The sequence below is a fragment of the Osmerus mordax genome, chromosome 16, assembly GCF_038355195.1.
Source record: "Osmerus mordax isolate fOsmMor3 chromosome 16, fOsmMor3.pri, whole genome shotgun sequence".
In the NCBI taxonomy this organism is placed as follows: domain Eukaryota; kingdom Metazoa; phylum Chordata; class Actinopteri; order Osmeriformes; family Osmeridae; genus Osmerus; species Osmerus mordax.
Genome location: NC_090065.1, coordinates 8,805,317 through 8,824,589, shown reverse-complemented (window position 1 = coordinate 8,824,589; position 19,273 = coordinate 8,805,317). Strand labels below are relative to the sequence as shown.

The 19,273-nt window shown below is 41.0% G+C and overlaps 2 protein-coding genes across 4 annotated transcripts; both read left to right on the top strand.

Annotated features, from left to right (window-relative positions):
• Positions 1–506: 506 nt before the first annotated feature.
• Positions 507–14,176, top strand: smg7 (SMG7 nonsense mediated mRNA decay factor). 3 transcript variants are annotated; one of them, XM_067253395.1, is made up of 23 exons: positions 507–602; positions 2,057–2,088; positions 2,244–2,361; positions 2,613–2,745; positions 3,008–3,179; positions 3,270–3,341; positions 3,455–3,605; positions 3,867–4,002; positions 4,301–4,463; positions 4,645–4,801; positions 5,760–5,830; positions 6,092–6,152; positions 6,261–6,380; positions 6,533–6,905; positions 7,172–7,313; positions 7,403–7,791; positions 7,999–8,397; positions 9,144–9,293; positions 9,904–9,990; positions 10,224–10,380; positions 10,686–10,856; positions 11,133–11,290; positions 11,509–14,176. In XM_067253395.1, the coding sequence occupies exons 1-23, from the start codon at positions 577–579 to the stop codon at positions 11,620–11,622; spliced, it is 3,552 nt and encodes a 1,183-aa protein (XP_067109496.1). In that variant the 5' UTR covers positions 507–576; the 3' UTR covers positions 11,623–14,176. The 3 variants fall into 3 exon arrangements, with proteins under 3 accessions (XP_067109496.1, XP_067109497.1, XP_067109498.1); XM_067253397.1 differs by having other exon boundaries at positions 530–602; positions 6,533–6,950; XM_067253396.1 differs by lacking the exon at positions 9,144–9,293 and having other exon boundaries at positions 6,533–6,950.
• A 1,108-nt stretch (positions 14,177–15,284) lies between these two features.
• On the top strand, positions 15,285–17,515 carry trdc (T-cell receptor delta constant). Its single transcript, XM_067253744.1, has 5 exons — positions 15,285–15,416; positions 15,794–16,057; positions 16,167–16,247; positions 16,407–16,521; positions 16,882–17,515. Exons 1-4 carry the CDS (start codon positions 15,317–15,319, stop codon positions 16,517–16,519), a joined length of 558 nt encoding a protein of 185 aa, XP_067109845.1. The 5' UTR covers positions 15,285–15,316; the 3' UTR covers positions 16,520–16,521; positions 16,882–17,515.
• Positions 17,516–19,273: the final 1,758 nt, after the last annotated feature.

The window sequence follows — 19,273 nt, the reverse complement described above, 5'->3', positions numbered from 1 at the left end:
AGATTGGAATTAGGCTATGTCCAATAATTGGTTAAAAAAATCAAATAACTTCGCATCGTTTCTAAATTGTTTAGTTAGCCTATTAGTCAAATATTCATAAAGGGGTTGATTGACAAAATCATCATAACAAACACACTTTGAAAAATTGGGAAATCAGTCAAAGCACAAGTATCCTAAGTTTAGTTTCCTTTCAAGAAGCCCGGACATTGGTCTATATCCACACAGACATCACAACATAACCACAACATAATAGGCATATGTGCATAAGTTGCACATATGCCTATTGACTACTCTTAAACTCGGCATTAGCCCTACCAGTTTATTGAGTCTGGATGAAAAGGATATACATCCCCAATAATTACTTTGAAGTTGTCAGTTGCCTCTCCTTGTCTACTGGCAAAACCAATGTGACGCCAAACCACCCTCCCCTCTTGTCTGTTTTGGATGGCATGTTGCAAGCTATAATACATTTGGACTGGTTGCTTTGCTAAATGAGACTGAGAGGAACAATATGGCGCCGGGAGTAGCTCTTGCTTCTGGACCAGTCGTTCTCTAAAAGACCGGCGATCGGGCAGGATGAACCTCTGCGCCCAATATTTACGGTACATATATGAAATAATTTTTTCGGTACAATTCGAATGCTGTATTTGAGATATCCAGCTGAAACATAAACTATATTTGTGGCATCACTACAGCCAGGGGAAACTGTTTCATTTTCGCTATCTAGCAAGCTAGAAACACACCGGTGGTGCTAGCGGTAGCTCTAGAGCTAACAACAACATAACGAAACGGGCTTTGTGTGTTGCTAATCAAAGTTGGCTGTGAAAATAAACGTATATCACAGTCCGATGACAAGCACTGACTAGTTCTTAGCTTATTATAATAATGTTTTCCCTAGCTGCCACTAGCAAGGAACTATTACTAGCTAGTAGGCTACATGTAACTGGCTAGCGCGCTAGATTTAAAATCCAGCGTAACTAGCTAGGCTAGCAAAGATAGCTATCTAGTGCTAGCTTGTAAAACCCAGGCGCCTAACCATGATCTTAACGTTAGGTGTCTCATCTAACAGTAGCTTGTACAATTTTCAACAGATCCATTACCAGTGTCCGGTTGAAGCTAGACACTAATATTGCAATTGCAAGGCAGCCTGTCCATTTGAAGCTAGCGTTATCTTGCTTGTAATGAGTCAACACAGTGGTTAGCCTAACATCAACCTTTTTTAGGTTGCTAGCAACATAGCTTGCTGCTGCCCAGCTAACACAACAACATGCATAGATACTACAGGCCGTAGTTGATGCTAACGTTTCTGTCTAGATAGCTACCATAGCTCTATTCATTGTTGATTTTCGCGCATTCGTGATGTATTGGGGTCCAGCTGAACTAGCTACACTATCAAGGATTATAATAACATACTTTGCTGGTCTTCATCTAACTACCATTTTAAACAGCTAGCCCAGTGCTAGTGATTGGCTCATATTAGCCATTTAAGTTAGCTTGCTAGGCTTTCTTTATTGAAAAACTAGAAGGGTAGCTGAAAATATCCGGTTTTGTCATCAAGTAATTCACTTGACAGATAGATGGCTGACGTTTACTCCATGCTCTTCAACAGTTCCTCAGTGTAAACTGTACTGTGTCAGCTAATCGCGCAAGCAGTGTTAGCATCCCGTCGTCAGGTTGTAAACATGATCCCTTTTAAGGAAAACAGTAATATAGTTAATCTATAATTATACTTTCATGGTGGTACCATTTGTGCTACTGATTTTATTTGCATTCCGTTCAAGGTAAACAGTATTGACTGGTATATTTCCTTGTAGCCAGGTATAATGTGGAATAGGCAATAATAATGATCGAAACATTGTAGTTTATAGTGCTGCGTGACAGGGTTAACAGAAGAAGAGGGTAGTTGTTTCATAACTGGATAACAAGAAAGAAAAAAGTAACTAATCTTTTGCTCCTGGGATTGTTTCTCATCCTAAGCAGTACATTTCAGAAATTGAATTGGCCATTGAATGTGAATGTTACAATTTGTTATATAAGTCCTCTTTGTTTTGAGCAGGCAGGCAGAGGCCCTGAAGGCTGACATGACAGGTATGTTTGTGTGTGTCTCCTATTGCACCTTTGTACGGTTCATATACACTTATATTTCGTCTCTGTGTAACAATGGGCTGGGGCCCCTGTTGCAATTATAGACACTCTTTACAAAACAGACAACTAAGAAAGCCTGTGTTTCCTATTATTTTCAGATTCTAAGCTTGGTGCTGCAGAGGTCTGGACTTCAAGGCAGGCCCTTCAGGATTTGTACCAGAAGATGCTGGTGACTGACCTGGAGTATGCTTTGGACAAAAAAGTGGAGCAAGATCTGTAAGTCACACACAACTTTGAATTAGTTTATTAGCTCCTTTTTTATTATTATGTAAGAATTGCTTATTGTTTCAAGGTCACATCAATTTATTTTGTGAGGTTTGTTTGTGATTAATTTATAATTCTTTTAAGTTAAACATTGAAGTTATTACAATGTTGTATATTAGCAAGCCATCACGAGTCCAGCAGATGTTTTCTAATGTCAGTTTGACCTTCAAGGATTTTATTGATTATCACATATCATTTTTCAGTTGGAACCATGCTTTTAAGAATCAAATAACAACACTACAGAGTCAAGCCAAGAACAGAGCCAATCCTAACAGAAGTGAAGTGCAGGCCAACCTGTCTCTCTTTCTTGAGGCTGCTAGTGGATTCTATACACAGGTGAGTTGCTACATTATTGACTATTGTTTATGCTTATGGTTTTCTCATGGTCATTTAAAATGTACCATAACGGTATTTGTTATGAATGTCGGTGTCAGCATCATGATCCATCACACTGAACTATTTCAAATTAGTCAAGTCCCTTGTCATAAAATGCTTTATATGGTACATTATAATGTCATTGTACAACTATATTACATTATTGTTGTATGATAGAATTGTAGAAAACAGCAAAGCATAACTAACACACATTTCTCTTTAGCTATTACAGGAGCTTTGTACTGTGTTTAATGTGGACTTGCCTAGTCGTGTGAAGTCATCTCAGCTTGGAATTATCAGCAATAAACAACCCAACACCAGCGGCATTGTAAAACCCCAACCCAGTTCTTGCTCTTACATCTGCCAGCATTGTCTTGTCCACCTTGGAGACATTGGTGAGGACTGAAGTACTGTTAGTGTTGGTAATGCACCTAAACCATGCTCTAAAGGATTAGGCCATACTAATTGCTTTAATTTTCTCATAGCACGATATCGTAACCAAACCAGCCAAGCAGAGTCCTATTACAGACATGCAGCTCAACTTGTTCCCTCAAATGGTGAGTATAGTCCTCTGTGTAGAACCAGAGCTCAACATTCCACATTTAACTATATCATAACTATTTAACTGTACAAGTCAACTGGCATTTTCTTATTTTCTATGTTGTCACAGGTCAACCTTACAATCAGCTGGCCATCCTGGCCTCATCCAAAGGGGACCACCTCACTACCATCTTCTACTACTGCAGAAGCATTGCAGTCAAGTTCCCCTTCCCTGCAGCTTCCACCAACTTGCAGAAAGCCCTATCTAAAGCCTTGGAAAGGTATGATTGAGCCCTTTATTGCAGCTTCCTGGAGTGTTTTTTAATGGCTACACAGCGGTATTGCTTAGGCTGTTAACTGCAGTGTTTTTGTTTGAAATTGAATGATGCAACTTTTTTGGGAGTCAGGAAAACTGAGAGCGGCACAGTTTAATTTTCTGTTTGTAGAAGCCAACTGTGTTGGTGGTGGCGCCCAACTGGGCCCACATTGTTTAGGATTTTGTCCCCAGACTTGCTAGACTCGCCCCTGTGTCTGTTCCTTAGCCGTGATGAGGTCAAAACCAAGTGGAGCGTGTCGGATTTCATCAAGGCCTTCATCAAGTTCCACGGCCACGTCTACCTGAGCAAGAGTCTGGAGAAGCTCAACAATCTGAGGGAGAAGTTGGAGGAACAGTTTCAGGTAAAGCATTTGTAGCAGTTCATTTATGGATGTTGCATGCTGTAAATTCTTTTATAAAAAGAAGAAAACCTTTCCCATGCAAATTGTTATTATCTAGAAATAAAAGCTGGTACTACCTGTGTGGTTAAGTCACTTGGGACAGGCACATTTAATACTGCATACCATAAACTGCCAGACTATTCTGTTGGCCTTGTGTATTGTTTTTGATGGAGTAACAATGAACATCACAAGCTGTTCAAACTCGAAGCTGAGGAATCCTTTACTTATCCAACCATCCATGGTCATTTTCGTTTTGCAGAAGCTTATTCTTCAGAAGGCCTTCAGCTCCCAACAGCTGGTCCACATCACAGTCATCAATCTGTTTGAACTGCACCACCTGAGAGACCTAGCCAATGAAGGAGACGACCAGACCTACACCTCCGACGAGCAGATCAGTTGGTTCCAGCTTCTTGGTCTTTTCAGTATGTATACTATTCTAGATAATTCACTCGTCTAGATATTATACTATTGGTATAACAGTAGGGATTGATAACCTGTGAGTGTGAATTATTTAGTGCTCAATATTCTGGTGTGGGTCTTAGAAGGTGGCCTGACTAGTCGAAGGGAGTGTTGTTTTTAAGGCCCCTGTTCCTTTCTTTACAGTGTCCTTTCTGGGTGTGATGTGTAGCCGAACCTTGCTGAACAAGAACAAAGAGGAAATTATGGGAGAGTGTCCACTGCCAGCCATCAAGGTGTCCCTGGACTGGCTCAAACTACGTCCAAGTGTTTTTCATGACAGTGCGGTGGACAAGAGGCAGTAGTAAGTGTTTTCTCTACCTAATCTGTCCACATCTGGCCTCCAGGTGTCATGTTTTAGCTTCTCATCTGCTTGTTGCAATGTTGTTCAATGTGGATCTTTGCATTGGCAGTGCTTTGTAGGGGTGGAACGGTACATGTATTCGTATTGAACCGAAACGGTACGGCCGTCCCGGTTCGGTGCATGAAATTACACGGCGAATACATGGTATAAAAATAAATAAAACTTGCGTGCAAATTAATTAATGTAATGCGGAACTACTGTTAGATACTCGTGTTCTTTAGGGAGACCTAATCTGTTGCCCCGCTTTAGCTCTGAAGCTCTGATTGGCGCCGCCTTGAGTCAGAGATGGCTAGCCACACTGAATGGCGAGTGGTGGCGACCCACGACAGATAGAGGACCCACCGGCCTCTTTAAGATCGCAGGTTTGGGAAAACTTTGGTTTCCCATTCAGTTACAGTACTACAGGCGAGAGAGTGGTGGATAAGACAAGGACTGTGTGTCGGCGTTGTTTAGCAGTTGTGGGGTATGTGAGTGGAAATACATCTAACATGCTAACGCATATAACGCATCTGGATAAGAGCGTGTGCTAAATGACAAAAAATATCCGATGCCATAACCAGGTGTGCCAATCACTGGAACAAGACAAAAAGAACTGTCCAACTTCTCCCTACAGTGCTTAACCAGCCTTTAGATACACAGACAAATAGGGCCAATGAAATCACTGACGCAATCGTAATTTACATGTCATCTTCAATGCGCCCGTATTCACTCGTAGAGGAACCTGGTTTGTTTTGCTTTTCCCTCCGTTGTACCGAACTCGTACCGAACCGTGATGTATGAACCGAACCGTGACTTCAGTGTACCGTTCCACCCCTAGTGCTTTGACATGGAAATATGTGATTAAGTAGATTCTTTTTACTGATACATTTTTTTAAACATGCATCTATTCTTGTCCTAGTGTCTGGCCATGGCTGGTGTCAATTCTGAACAGTTTCCAACCTCAGGAGGACGATGTGTCCTGCGCTTCAGGTAATATGAATACAAGATCAGCTCTACAATTCTATCTAAAGCAATTTCATGATTTGCCTACAATTAAGCATAATTACTATATGTTTGGCTGTCCATTTTAATGTATTGATAGAAGAATTTATATATATATATATATACATTTTCTTCAATTAACTCCTTCTTTATGGCACTTTGGAATTCGTAAAATAAAAATAAAAGATGAATCCTTAAATTTCCTTTGTCTGCTGCTCCCTGAACACTGCTTCACCATCTTTCTTTCAGTGACTCCACTCCCAGAGGAGTTTGAGCTGCAGGGTTTCCTGGCCCTGAGGCCAGCTCTACGGTAAGTTCTCATAGGGTTTCTACCGTATAGACTTATGTCGTTTAGTAGAAATGTACTTGCTTGTCACCTTTTGTGTTGACTTTACTTAGCTTTTATTTAATATTTCAGGACTCTGGACTTCACCAAGGGGCACCAGGGCATAGCTGTAGACAAAGATGGACTGCCAGTCCAAGCCAGGCACCAGAGGCTCATCTGCTTGGGGAAGTGGGTGGCTGACAATTATCCAGGGTGAGACCACCTCCGCCACCCCCTCTCGATTATACAAGATTTGTTATAAATTAACCTGCACGTTATCAAAAATCCTTTTCAAATTAATCATAGCAGGTGTTTGTATCAAAACGTAAGTCTGTTTGAGCAGGCCTGCTTTGTGATTTCTACAGACTGATCCAGTGCAGGGCGAGCGACGGCCTGCTCATCTTCATAACCGATATCCCGGAGCTCGCAGTCGAGGAGCCCCAGGAGAAGGACGTGCCCGTCCTCCAGGAGTCCTCAAACGGTGAACAGACCCCCAACGAGGGAAACGCAGGCCTCAAGTCGGTGCTGTCCATGGGCAAGACCCCCAGCAGCAGCCTGGAGAGTGGAGAGAGGCCAGTGGTGACCTTCAAGGAGAACATCAAGCCCAGGGAGCAGACCAGGGATCCCACCCGCAACCACCACCCGAAGGAAGGAGTGAAGGAGCGGCGGGACTTCAGCAAGGGTAATGGAGCCCCTGGGAAAGGAGAACAGAAGCGCGATGGCAAGAGGAAGAGCGAGGTAAAGAAAAACTGTCACGAGAAAGCTGTGGATGCAGGGAAACAGGTAGGCAGGAGGCAGTTGTTGTTGTTACGGTTACCTTGTTTGTTGAAACAAAGCATGAAGACCTGTTAAAAAAAATGGTTCTTGGGTGTTTACTATAGGGCTGCTTGCTACATTTCAAATGAGGGTACAATATAACAAGGAGAACTTGTGTTTTGACTGTAAGCTTGTAGTGAACTTGAGTCTTTCATAAAACCCAATTGTGTGTGTGTGTGTATTTGAAGGTTAAAGCCCAGCCTGAAATGAGGAAGACCCCTGTGTCTGAGGCCAGGAAGACACCAGTCCCCCAGACCCAGACCACCTGCTCCTCTCAGTTGATCCCCATCCACCACCCTGGAGCCTTTCCTCCCCTGCCTAGCCGGCCAGGTACTACATACATGCTCATATAATGTTAATATAATGTTTCAAAGTAGCTTTTTTGGGGGGTGCTTATTCCAGTTCTGCTTCCATCCCAGGGTTTCCTCCCCCAGCCTATGTGATCCCTCCCACTGTGGCGTTCTCCATGAACCCCGGCTTTGCCTTCTCCACCGGCGTGTCCGTCCAAGGGCCCTACCTCCAAGCCGCTGCTCACTCGCAGGCTGGCACCCAGGTTCAGGCTGGAAAGCCGTCACACATTCCCTACAGTCAGCAGAGGCCCTCAGGACCAGGGCCAGGCCAGGGGCCCACAGGACCAGGGCCCATGAACCAGGGCCCTCCCCAGGGCCAGCAACCGTCTCAGCAGACCCTGCCACAGTCTGTCCAGCTCCAGGTCCAGGCCATGGCCCAGCAGCAGCAGTCTCCTACCAAGCCTGTACAGCCAGTACAGCTGGGGAAGAGCCCCCCTCACCATCCTGGGATGCAGCAGGTAAATGGTCCATTGTGGTGGAATTGGTTACCTTAGTACATGATGATGTAATTACTTTATGTAGATTTCCTAAATGGCACATTGAGAAAGCAATTGGAAGTATTAGTTCAGTTGTGATGTTGGCGCTTCCTTTAAGGGTTTTAGTTCCCCAAGGACAAATGGAGGCCTGTTAGAAAAGTTTCTGATTCCTCCTCCTCACCTGACCAGTACATGCAGGTGTCGGAGCAAGCAGGCCAGATGTGGAGCCAGCACCAGGCCCAGTCTGCCATGCAGAAGATGCCCATGCAGATGCCTGTAAAGCAGTCCCAACAGCAGCCATACTACATGCCCCCCCAGGACCCCCTTAAGCTCTTTGAGCACCAGCTCCAGTCTGTGCCCATGCAGCCACCACAATCATCTCAGCAACAACAACAACAACATCAGCAGCAGCCCACCATGGACAAGAAGATGAAATACCCTGATGTGAAAATGCAGGATTTCTACTGGGAACCTCCTTATCGTATGGGAGATAACAGGTCCATGATGGGGGAGCGCATGGTGGCCAAGAGGCCACCTGGGGGCTTCTGCCCAGATCATGAGAACATGTCCAGGGGTCCGCCATTTGAGGTGAGTGGGCTAATCCAGAATAGCTATTTTATAAGTGAACGCTGAACTTTATGGGTGGTTTTGTATCTCGATGGCGTGTAGGGTTCTTCGCCTGATGCGCTTCATAAATGTTTTTCAGATTTCTTTTTCCTCTTGTTTTTGCTAACATTTCTGCTGCTGAGGGACTTGAAGGAACTTGATGAAAGATGATGTAGTTTGAGCAAAGTATAAATATGATATTTTTTTGAACTATTATTTGGGTTGTTGTTTTTTACAATAACTAATTACTTCCAAAAGTTTGCAGACATTTGAACCATATAAAATATATTGGGCCATTATGAGGCTTTTGTAGACTTTGGGATCTCGTGCTGTCGAGTGTAATCCTGTGCTAGTATTTATCGAGCATTTGAGTAATGCACATTTTAATTTAAAAGGCACACCTTATTTGAAGGATATGCTGACTTAATTTGGAATTGGAGGACTTTGATCGATACAGCTTTAACATATCTGTCACATCTGTGTCAGTAGTCCTTGGGCTTTGGACTGACCTGATGTGGACTCTTATTCGAAGCACTATGGCTCATCCATGTGTCTTCTGGAAACCAACCAGAGCCTTTCCTTTGAGCTACCATGTACATGCTTGCCTTTATTCTTAAGCCTAACTATCACTCTGCCAACCTTTATCTTACTGGCTTTCCTTTCTGTTTCTGTCTTTGTTTTTCCCCTCCCCTCTTTTTTTCTTTTCTTTTTGCTTCGTCTCTCACTAGGACAACAAGAGCTCGCCTCTTCTACCTCCTGACCTGTTAAAAAGTCTAGCAGAGTTTGAGGAGGAGGAAGAGCTGGTCTTTACTAAGCCTCATGATTTCTACCAGGCCTTGGCCGGTCCTCTTAGCACTGCTCCAGGACGAAACATATTTGTATGTAGTCTTCATCCTCAACCCTCCTGGCCTAAAGCCACAATCTGTAGTTGTGTGTTTTCGCCCGAAAGTACTGTAGGTCTGTTATAAATGCGGGTGAATCATTGGCAATTGGATGTGAACCATTGTTTCATTCTTTTCTGTCACTCAAATTGCAAGCTTGTTTCAAATTGAGGAACCCAATCTCAGATTTATTCTACCAGATTGTGGCTTTCACAGCATGCAAAAATCATATTTTGTGTACCATGAAAGCAGCCTTCATCAAGTCAGCAAAATAAGTAAAACTTATATAAACGCTTTAATATTTTAAAGAAGAGTGAAATGCTTTGGAGCAGCATCAGCCTCTTTCAAAATGTGTTTCTATTATTTTGATTTCATTAACGGGATGTCAAATACACAAAGTCTAGTTAATATTTATTTGCCACCATTAGTTTTTCTAAAGATTGATCTGTTTGACTTTTTTTTTCATACCATTGTGGGTAGAAACTTGATTAACACTTGAATCGATTATCATCTGTTAAATTGTATAAAGTATGCAGGTCATTTTGTTCACAAATCATATAACATGAATATAATATCGCATTCTACACTTCCTAATTCTTTTCTGCAGTTGCCAAACCAGTTACGAATGGAGAGTGCACCTGAGGTTATCAACCAGTCATCTTCCCGTTTGCCCTTATCTGGATTCCCAATCCAGGTCAGTTATCAGGGGAAGCTCATGTTTCAAAGACCTTCCTCAAGACTTGTTTTGACGTCTGAAGAAAATATTGTCTGCATCTGAGATTCACCAGTCATGTTCTCTATAAAAGGCTTTTGTAGCTTAGTCTGGCTTGTTTAGGCTGATAAAATGTTATTCTATAACATTAACTGAAGGGGAATTGGCAGTTGGAGTATTGTGACTTAAAGCTCCTTATCTGTTTTATTTTTTAGGAGAGTTCTTATCAAAACAACAGCATCTTCAGCCAGGCTTATGGGAAAAACATGGCCCCCAACCCCAAACCTGATAATCCCATGATGCACCAGGAGCCCTCTCTTTACTCCCTGTTTGAAGGAACTCCCTGGTCCCCGTCTCTCCCAGCCAGCTCAGGTACGTGCCTCTCTCCTCCCCCTTGTTGCCCTCAATCAAATATGAAACATATCCTTATCCAATCCTTACCTGTTTGCCACCAATGGCATTTTAGAATAGTAAGTAAGCACATTAAATTTCGAAAGCGCCTTTCAAAACAAAAGTTACAATTGCTGTACGATGAAGACACGTGAAAAATATATAGAAATAAAATGACTGAAATAAGACTGCTTTAGAAATTGACAACAAATTATGACTTGGCAGTGCAGCATTCTCTTTGGCCTTTGGTTAATTACATTTATACTTATTCATGTCTCCCATGATAGACCACTCAACACCAGCAAGCCAGTCCCCCCACTCATCCAACCCAAGCAGTTTACCGTCCTCTCCGCCCACACACAACCACGGCTCCATGCCTTTCTCTAACTTCGGCCCCATAGGGACCCCTGATAGCAGGGACAGGAGAATGGTCGACCGATGGAAGGTTGAAAAGACCGGTGAGTCCTCCTCTGAATCCTAAAATCTGTTGTCTTTGTTTGTGCTGTCTCACTAATTCCTTAGTTGAGTTCAATAAGTAAAACATGTTCATATTGACACACATTTTCAAAACTGTATTACTCACTTTTTACCTCATTAATCCAAGTTGAATTCAACCGTACTCTGGTAGTCCATCTACTACATATCTCTGTGAAGATTTGTCTCGACCTCTGCTCTGACTCAACATACGAAAAGGACGTTGCATGATAATGAGTGTCTCTTGTCTCGTTTGCCAGGAACAGTCAGTGGATTCGGTCTGGACTACTTGCCAGCCGCGGCGTCATCGGCAACCTCTGAAAACAGCTGGCATCAGGGTGGCGGGCCCAGCAGCTCCTGGGCTGCCCAGGAGACGCCCATGGAGGACTCCTCTGCCGTGCTGCTGGACAGTCTGAAGGTACTAAACCTGAAAGTCTACGAGGGTGGACCTTTCATTGTACAATTTCTCCTTTTCTTAGGAACTTTCTGTTTCTTTTTTTTCCCCCCAGAGTCAGTTTTGTGTCAGATAGATAATGCAGATGTTCGTTCCGTGTTATGCCCAGTTCTGTTGTGCTTGTGTGTGTGTGTTGCAGGACTGTTGTAGCCGTGTTGTTAACATTCTCCCATTCTCCTCAGTCCATCTGGTCCAGCTCCATGATGCAACCGGGGCCTTCGGCCCTGGAGCAGCTCCTCATGCAGCAGAAGCAGAAGCAGCAGAGGGGCCACGGAACCATGAACCCGCCACACTGAAGGGCCTCAAGTAGAAGCACTTGTGTCAAGAAGAGTACGTTAAAAAGAAAGGAGAAGTTTAAAAAAAACAAGCTCCAATCGGAATTACCGGCATATGGAGGCTGGGGAAGGCGAACGACCCAACCAAGGCTCAAACTCCCCCCCTCGGCTGACGAGGAACGGTGCAGCCCTGTCCCCTCTCTCTCTGTGCCTCAACAAGGCAAGGAGAGCGTGCGAGCACCTCCCACACAGCGCTGCTGAGCACGAAGCTACTGCTGGGCACACGCGCAGGATCTTTAACATTGAGGAAACTGAAAAACCCATCGGACTGCCACCACCACGCCTCCTGTGGGACAACGTCATCTTCCATCTCACACTGGGGATTCTCAGGCGTCTCCAGATTTCCTCTTTCGCTGCTCTCGGTGTGGATATACCGGTCTTTGTCTTGATTTTTCCCTACCGTACAAGAGAGCAGAGGCTTGTGTGGTGGGTTGTTTCGGTGTGGGCAAGGTGGGCCTATAAGGGCAGACGTGGTGAAAAAGAAAGACTGATCTTTCCGATCTCTCGATTCATTTTCTTTATCTCCGAGGAGGACGAGGGGCTCTTTGTAGCAGAGTTACGAATGAAGGAATGAAGGAGTTGTCATGGAGTTGGTAGAAGTGTGTGTGTGTGGGGGGGGAAAGTGTGCCTCTCATTTACTGTGCACAGAAGCGTTTTGGAAGCAGATTATGCTATGGAAGCAATTTCCAGGAGTGCTGAATTGGACTGCGGATTGCTTGTAAATGTTTCATTAGGATATGTTTTTTCTCCAGGTCAGTTGAGCGTGGGAATTTCAACCCAGCAGGAAGAGGAAACAAACGGGGATGAGGACTAGATTTAGGGATAGTACAATTAGCTGCAATAGAGATTGCAATTACTAGAATACTGTATTTTGTGATTTGTTCGTAGCAGTTTTAGCTTCATAAAATATCTGGTAAATATGTCCAGTAGTTTACTGCTTACCGGGGAAAGTCTTTATATTTATATTTTCCCTTCCTCCACCTTGCCCTCTTCTGCCCTTGCTTCCTACTTTTACCCATCTTTCTTTGAGTAAAGTGTAACTGGCTAGCTTACATGCATAATTGTTTCTTTTGTTTATGTCCTGCCTTTTTTTATAGTTTTAAGCAGCTTTATTGGCTCTCTTTGTGCCTGGTCAGTGTTGTTTTATAACTACTATCATGGTTGGCACTGTCATGAAATGGTAAAACTAGCAAAATGGGGTCCAGCAACGCTGCTGGTTCAGCAATATGGGGCACAAGCCTGACGAGCCAGTTTACCTGGACTGGTAGAGATGGGAGGGCAGAGGACAGGTGAGACTCCGATGAGCTTGGACTTGGTTCGAGAATGTTATCTGGCAACCTCTCTGAAACCACTTGTATAATGACAACAGTTGACAATAGCATCAGAAAAGACACGTCTTCGTCCTCCGTGATAGTGGTTCTTACTGTTTGTAGACCCTGAAAAGTTGACTGGGCTTTAGTTGTAGCTCGACTCTACTAACCTGTGACTAACTGATCTTGCTGTTTTGGATGTGAAGATTTTTCACCGGAGTGCACCAACGTGAATCCGTTATCCGTAACTTTCACTGTTATTTCACCATTGTGACACTTAAGGCAGGTGACTCACTGATTCGAGTAAAATGCTGATGCTCTGAGTGACAATCGGTAGACCAAGAGGCTCTCCAGATCCCTGGGTAGAGGCACAGCTGTACACTTTCCGTTAAGGCAAGGACTCACTATTGGATAGGGTTAGAAATATAATTATATACAGTAGTTACATCTTTATGGTTTAGGCAGCGGAAAAGTCATTTCTCATCTAAAGGGTTGTACACAGAAGATCGAATATCTTGTATGAGGGGAAAGCGTGTTTTTATTTTCATGTAGAGAACATCTTATCAATGCCAACTTCAAATGATGTCTATTTTCTGTGTGATTGTGCTTTTCTTGTTGCATTAAAATGTATTTGAAAAAGGAAAAAATATAAATACACTGGACTGAATGTTGGGACGAAGTTGGTCAGAAGCTGAAAAAAAACATCAACATTTCAGGGGAGCTATGCTGGAACAAAATTGGCTTTGTTTTCCCTTTTGGATCTGCTCATTGTAAAGGGTTATTATGACTGTGTCAAATGGTTCTTAAATTAAATGGAATACAAACGGATGATGAAGAAGAACCTTACTATTCGAGCAGTAACTACATTCCATTCTATATCCTGTGGGATACGTGAAATAATAGGATGACAGCAGTGATAGTTCCCCTGTGCGGTTGACCAACATCGAGCACTGAGCCCTACTTCAAGTTCATTATTAAGGAGAGAATCACTTCAAACTCTGCATGAGGATTTGGCGGTTAGAAGGCTCCAGAGGTTGTTGGGAATGTTTTGCCCTGTTATGTCAGAGCATATTGATATTGTTGGAGGGAATGTTGTTCATTCAGAGCTGGGCTTGTGTTCTGAGCTTTTGTGTTTTGTCTTTTTGTAGACATTCAGAAACGATGGAATCAGCTATGCCTTTAATAAAGTAAACCATGTCTCCCTATTGCTGAGTTATCAATTTTTTAAGATGTATTCACTCCATCCTTCCTTTGTTCCAGTATCACATAAATGAGGGGGGGGAAGAGAGGAGAGAAAAGCTGACTTATCGTTTATCACAGACAGTGTCTCCCAACCACACATACTCAGGAAACCATAGTGGTTTCAGATTTGGTTGCCTTTCTTTCTTATCCATACCAAGCCCATTGCAGAGTTTTTGCTGTGGAGTATCTCATTGTGTGGACTGGGATACCACAGTGATTCAAATTTGTTGGGTGCCTGTACAAGAACCAACTGAACATGAATATAACAAATATTATGGAGTTCAACTTCAGTGTAAACTCATGTCATATAACATTAGATTTTCACTGTGTCTGAGAGAATGTAGACTAAGGAGAAGATGGCTGTTTTGTTGATAATATCAAATTGAGCCAATATTTGTTAATCCAAACAACAATCCCAGTGGTGAGTACAAATTCGAAATTACAGCAGACAAACACGACAGCTACAGTATTGTAACTAGTATCGAACTATGGGGAACCCCCCCCCCCCAAATACCATAACAGTAAAGGTTATGGTATTTGTTTTATTTATTTACGTTCTTTTGACTTTTTTTCACAAACCCCTACATTTGTTGATAGGCAATATAATGTAATCTTCAGTATAATATTTAATAGCCAAAAAAATGTGGGGCCTGCATAAACATGGGATAAGTAAGTTCAAGTAAGCAACAATGTAGGAAGTAATTGTCAGCTCAAGGTTGACAGTGAACTCAAGGTTTTTGAGTGGCGAGGTTTCACTGTGGGGTGGGATATACCACAGTGACTCAATTTGCATATACCATCATACAAAAACCTTAAACATCAATATATTTTCAACTCATCGACATCACAGTTTCACTATGGATTTGTTTAGAACACAACAAACAATTGGCTTTAAGGTTAAGGTAAGGTGATGGTCGGCTTTTTTATAGCATAAACAATTCAGTTTATTTGGTCAGTTCATTACAGATTCATATAACGTCTGTTATAGTCACTTGTATAAGTATAAAAAAGATAGTTAGATTAATAATTAATAATTAATTAATACTTAATAATTTCTATAGTGTTGTCATTAAAATGTCGAGTTGAGATTATTTAAGTAAATTATGATCAAGTGTCTTGTCACAGGTTTTTGCAGTGGCCCATCACACAGTGTGTTTCCACGTACGTTCGGAATAGGCATCTCTCTTACCGTTAATCCCAATGGTAAGTATTCTGAATTTTCAATAATGAGTTAGTAAGTGAGTTAAGTAATTTGTGTCATTGTAATTTGATGAAAGTGCTTAGAATAGATTGTTTTGTGAAAGGAATCAAAAGCCAAAATCTGAAAAACTTAAGAGACTCGAGAGATATTTCTGTGGCAAATTTAGATGGCAATGCATGTAAAATGACATTTTATTCATGTGGATCAGCGAGCATTGTTACAAATACCTAGTTACTTTATTAGATTTGTTGTGAATGCATTCAAATAAAAATGTCTCAACCGTTTTTTTAAATGGAGGTCAAAATCCATAATTCCCATGGATTGTAAATGCGTGGGGCAGAGAAGTAGTTTTAGCGTCACTTAACTTTTCACTTTTTAGATAGAAGTCCTATTGCACCATCCCTGTCCATCCTCACTCCTCTGAGTGGTGATGCCGAAGAGGTATGCCTCGCCACTGGGTTCTTCCCCAAGGACGGACAAATGCAGTTAACCCTGCGTGATGCCACAAACGTCTCATTACACACGAAAAAGGCTGTCATGTCTTTCTCCGCCAAATCTTACTACTTTGCCGGATTTTCCAGCAAAAGTATACAGTCGTGTAGCATGAATGGCATCACTGTTGAAAAAAAGTATGATGAGCCAGGTGGGTCTCTCATTATCTGTGCAGTAATTGTCCAGAAAATTAACACTTTTGCTACAAACAGAAATGGAAAATAACCTCCTAAACTATGAATTATTTTTTACTTCTGCAGTGGAAACTCTTCCAGCCACAGTTGAAACTATTGCATCTAGCTGTACTGTTGAAACAATTGCTGATGAAATTGAATATGCAGGTAAATACTGTTTCGCCTACACACCATGAACTCATGGTGTCAATGCTTTATTGCTTACTTTCTGATATTTAATCAAACCTAAGTAAGTTAACAATAGAAATAACTTTATCCAGATTGTTATATATATGTGTGATATTATTATTGTTGTTGTTTTTACAGATTTTATAATGAAGATCAACTTCTCCTCTATACTTGTTAATGGATTACGAGTGGTGTTTGCCAAAGCAGTCGCATTCAATGTGTTACTAACTGTCAAGGTTCTAGTGTTCTAGTGGTAAGTAAACTGTTGTGCATTCTAAATGATAAAAAAAAGTATATTAATTGTTAAAGTGTTATTATTTGTAATGAATATACTGGAACAATTTTGTAGTCAGGTAGGTTTGTTCAAAATAATTTAACAAGAATGAGACAATTTTTCTCTGCTGTTTGATGCTGTTTAATGTAAGTTGTACCTTTTTCTCTTTTATAATACATTATCTGCCCCTACTTGTCTGTTGGCAGTGTGCATGCTTTAAGACATATTTTATACATTCAACTGTATGACTGCATATTAATTAAATCTAATTATATTAATGGCATATTCTATGAATTAAATAGGCCACCCTTAAGAAAATGTTATTCATTTCTTCAACAGCACATTTGAAACCACAAAAACAGTCAAACCAAACAATACTGATAAAGATCTTGACATGTTGGCTTCCAAGAAATGGCAAGATCAGTTGCTTTGAGTGTGGGTGAGGCTACAAGGATACCAACAGACATTAAACAAATGTTACCCTTCTATGTCAGTGTTACTGTTGCCTATACTTATGTCCTTGTTTTGTTGCTACTTACTTACAATGCTAAATCTCAAGTAAAACTTGTTCGTTAATATATCTCATGTTGTATTTGTACATTTATTGACTGTAAGCATCCCTTTAATTATTATTATGTCATATTAGAAAATGTGTCAAAGTAAAAAGGCTTTGTTATACTCAATATTCAAGTTTGCGAATGAGAAGAAATTATGTTTAGACAATACAGAATGTCCACAGTTCTTGTATGAAGCAATAACGCCCCCTGGTGGAGGAATAGATCTACAGATGTCTAATTACTTATCTTGCACATCATTTCTGTAAGACTAATTGGCTTGCTGTACATGCTTACTCACTTTGCAAAATCCTAATATGCCGCAATAGTTTATACATATTGTGCTGTTACAGATGTTGAGCATTAACTTGAATGGGAGTCAAAGATAATTGATTTAATGAATACAATGTTGTACAGTTTGTTATTGTGTTGATGTTGGTATTATAAAAATGCATATGGGTACATATGCAGATGTACACAATACAGCCCTAAAAAAGAAACATTAGTTAAATGAGAAAGAAAAAGCAGATGCAAGTGATACAGATGTAATACAACTACTTGTATTACAGTCAGGTGGCTGAGCGGTTAGGGAATCGGGCTAGTATTCTGAAGGTTGCCAGTTCGATTCCCGGCCGTGCAAAATGATGTTGTGTCCTTGGGCAAGGCACTTCACCCTACTTGCCTCGGGGGGAATGTCCCTGTACTTACTGTAAGTCGCTCTGGATAAGAGCGTCTGCTAAATGTACTTCTGGTTACCAATTATGATACTAATCTTGCAGAAAGGCAGTATCTTAGTAACATTTGAGTGACTTACATATCTCATAACGTTTCATATAGGAATCACATCACAATTTAGACACACTTGTGATGTGTCATTTTTTATGATGCTGAAAGTTTAGTGATTATAGATCTATAGAAATATAGGTCACAGGTGAGGCCATGCATTTACATTCTCTGTGGAGAAATGTAGGCTAATAGGTCAAAAGTATGTTCACTATTTAGGTTTGAGGTTCCTACAAGACATAGATGATATGATAAATAAAGGTATAAATGAGTACTGCAAGAAAGCAGTAGTCTTGGTTTGGATCTTAAACTAAGTACAGAGTGACAACAATAAGTTGACTTATTGCAGCCATTATAAAGGTAAGGGAACATCTACAATTTCTTCAATAATGACTGTCCCTATATTCAATTTGGACACTATATGATCAATGAAGATTTGTGTGCTATGAATCCCAATTGACTGTGCTGCAGATACCATTACATGTGATGAAATGTAAAGAAAGTGTGTAATAGCTGATTAGTAGGCTAACCACTGAACATGTTCTAAAAAAATTCTAGTGAGGAATGGAACAATGTATCTTCTAAACCTGGTAACTATCTCTGCATTTCTTATGAATGGTTTTGTTGATTAAGATATGACATAGTGTCTAATTGTAACATATTTTTTTCCATTCACTCTTAGTGAAGAAGATGAAGACTTGTTGACGCTGTGCACACACTGCTTCTGGCTAGAAGCTCATCTTTGGATCTGAAGTGAATATCATTGAGCAGTATGGTAAGTGCTATACTTTATTAAAATTAATTGTAGTCTACAGTGTAGGACAATACTGTTAACATGCCTTGAGTTTGGTGAATGTATGCATAAAAAATGATGTGATATCTTTATCATAATCCCTAAAGATAACAGCATATCTTGTAAAATCGGTCTATATAGTCTATACTATTTTCTGAAAGGAGTAATTGCCATGGGTTGTAGCTCAGTGTGAATGCTCAGAGTGGAAACAAGCTTATCTTTGGTAGTGGAACTAAATTGAATGTGGAAACAGGTAAGTTTTATGTTGATGTCTTTTTAAAATCCCTTTAAATACATCAGGAATATATTTGAAACAGATACATGAATTAGCCCATGACATTTTTGGATAAATGCATTTGAGGCTAACTAGGGTAACATTTCAAACAAAAGTTACATCAATGTAAAACATTTGTTTTTTTTTTAACTCCGCTGATACTACACAATTAAATATTAAGGTATAGATTTAAAAGCTTATGATGTTATGGCCCCAATCTAAAGTATCCATCAAAATACCCCAAGCCTATTAGAAGGTCATCATTCCAATTAATAATGTTAAATTACTATTATTAAGCAAAGCGGCAGTTGATAAATGATTAATGTT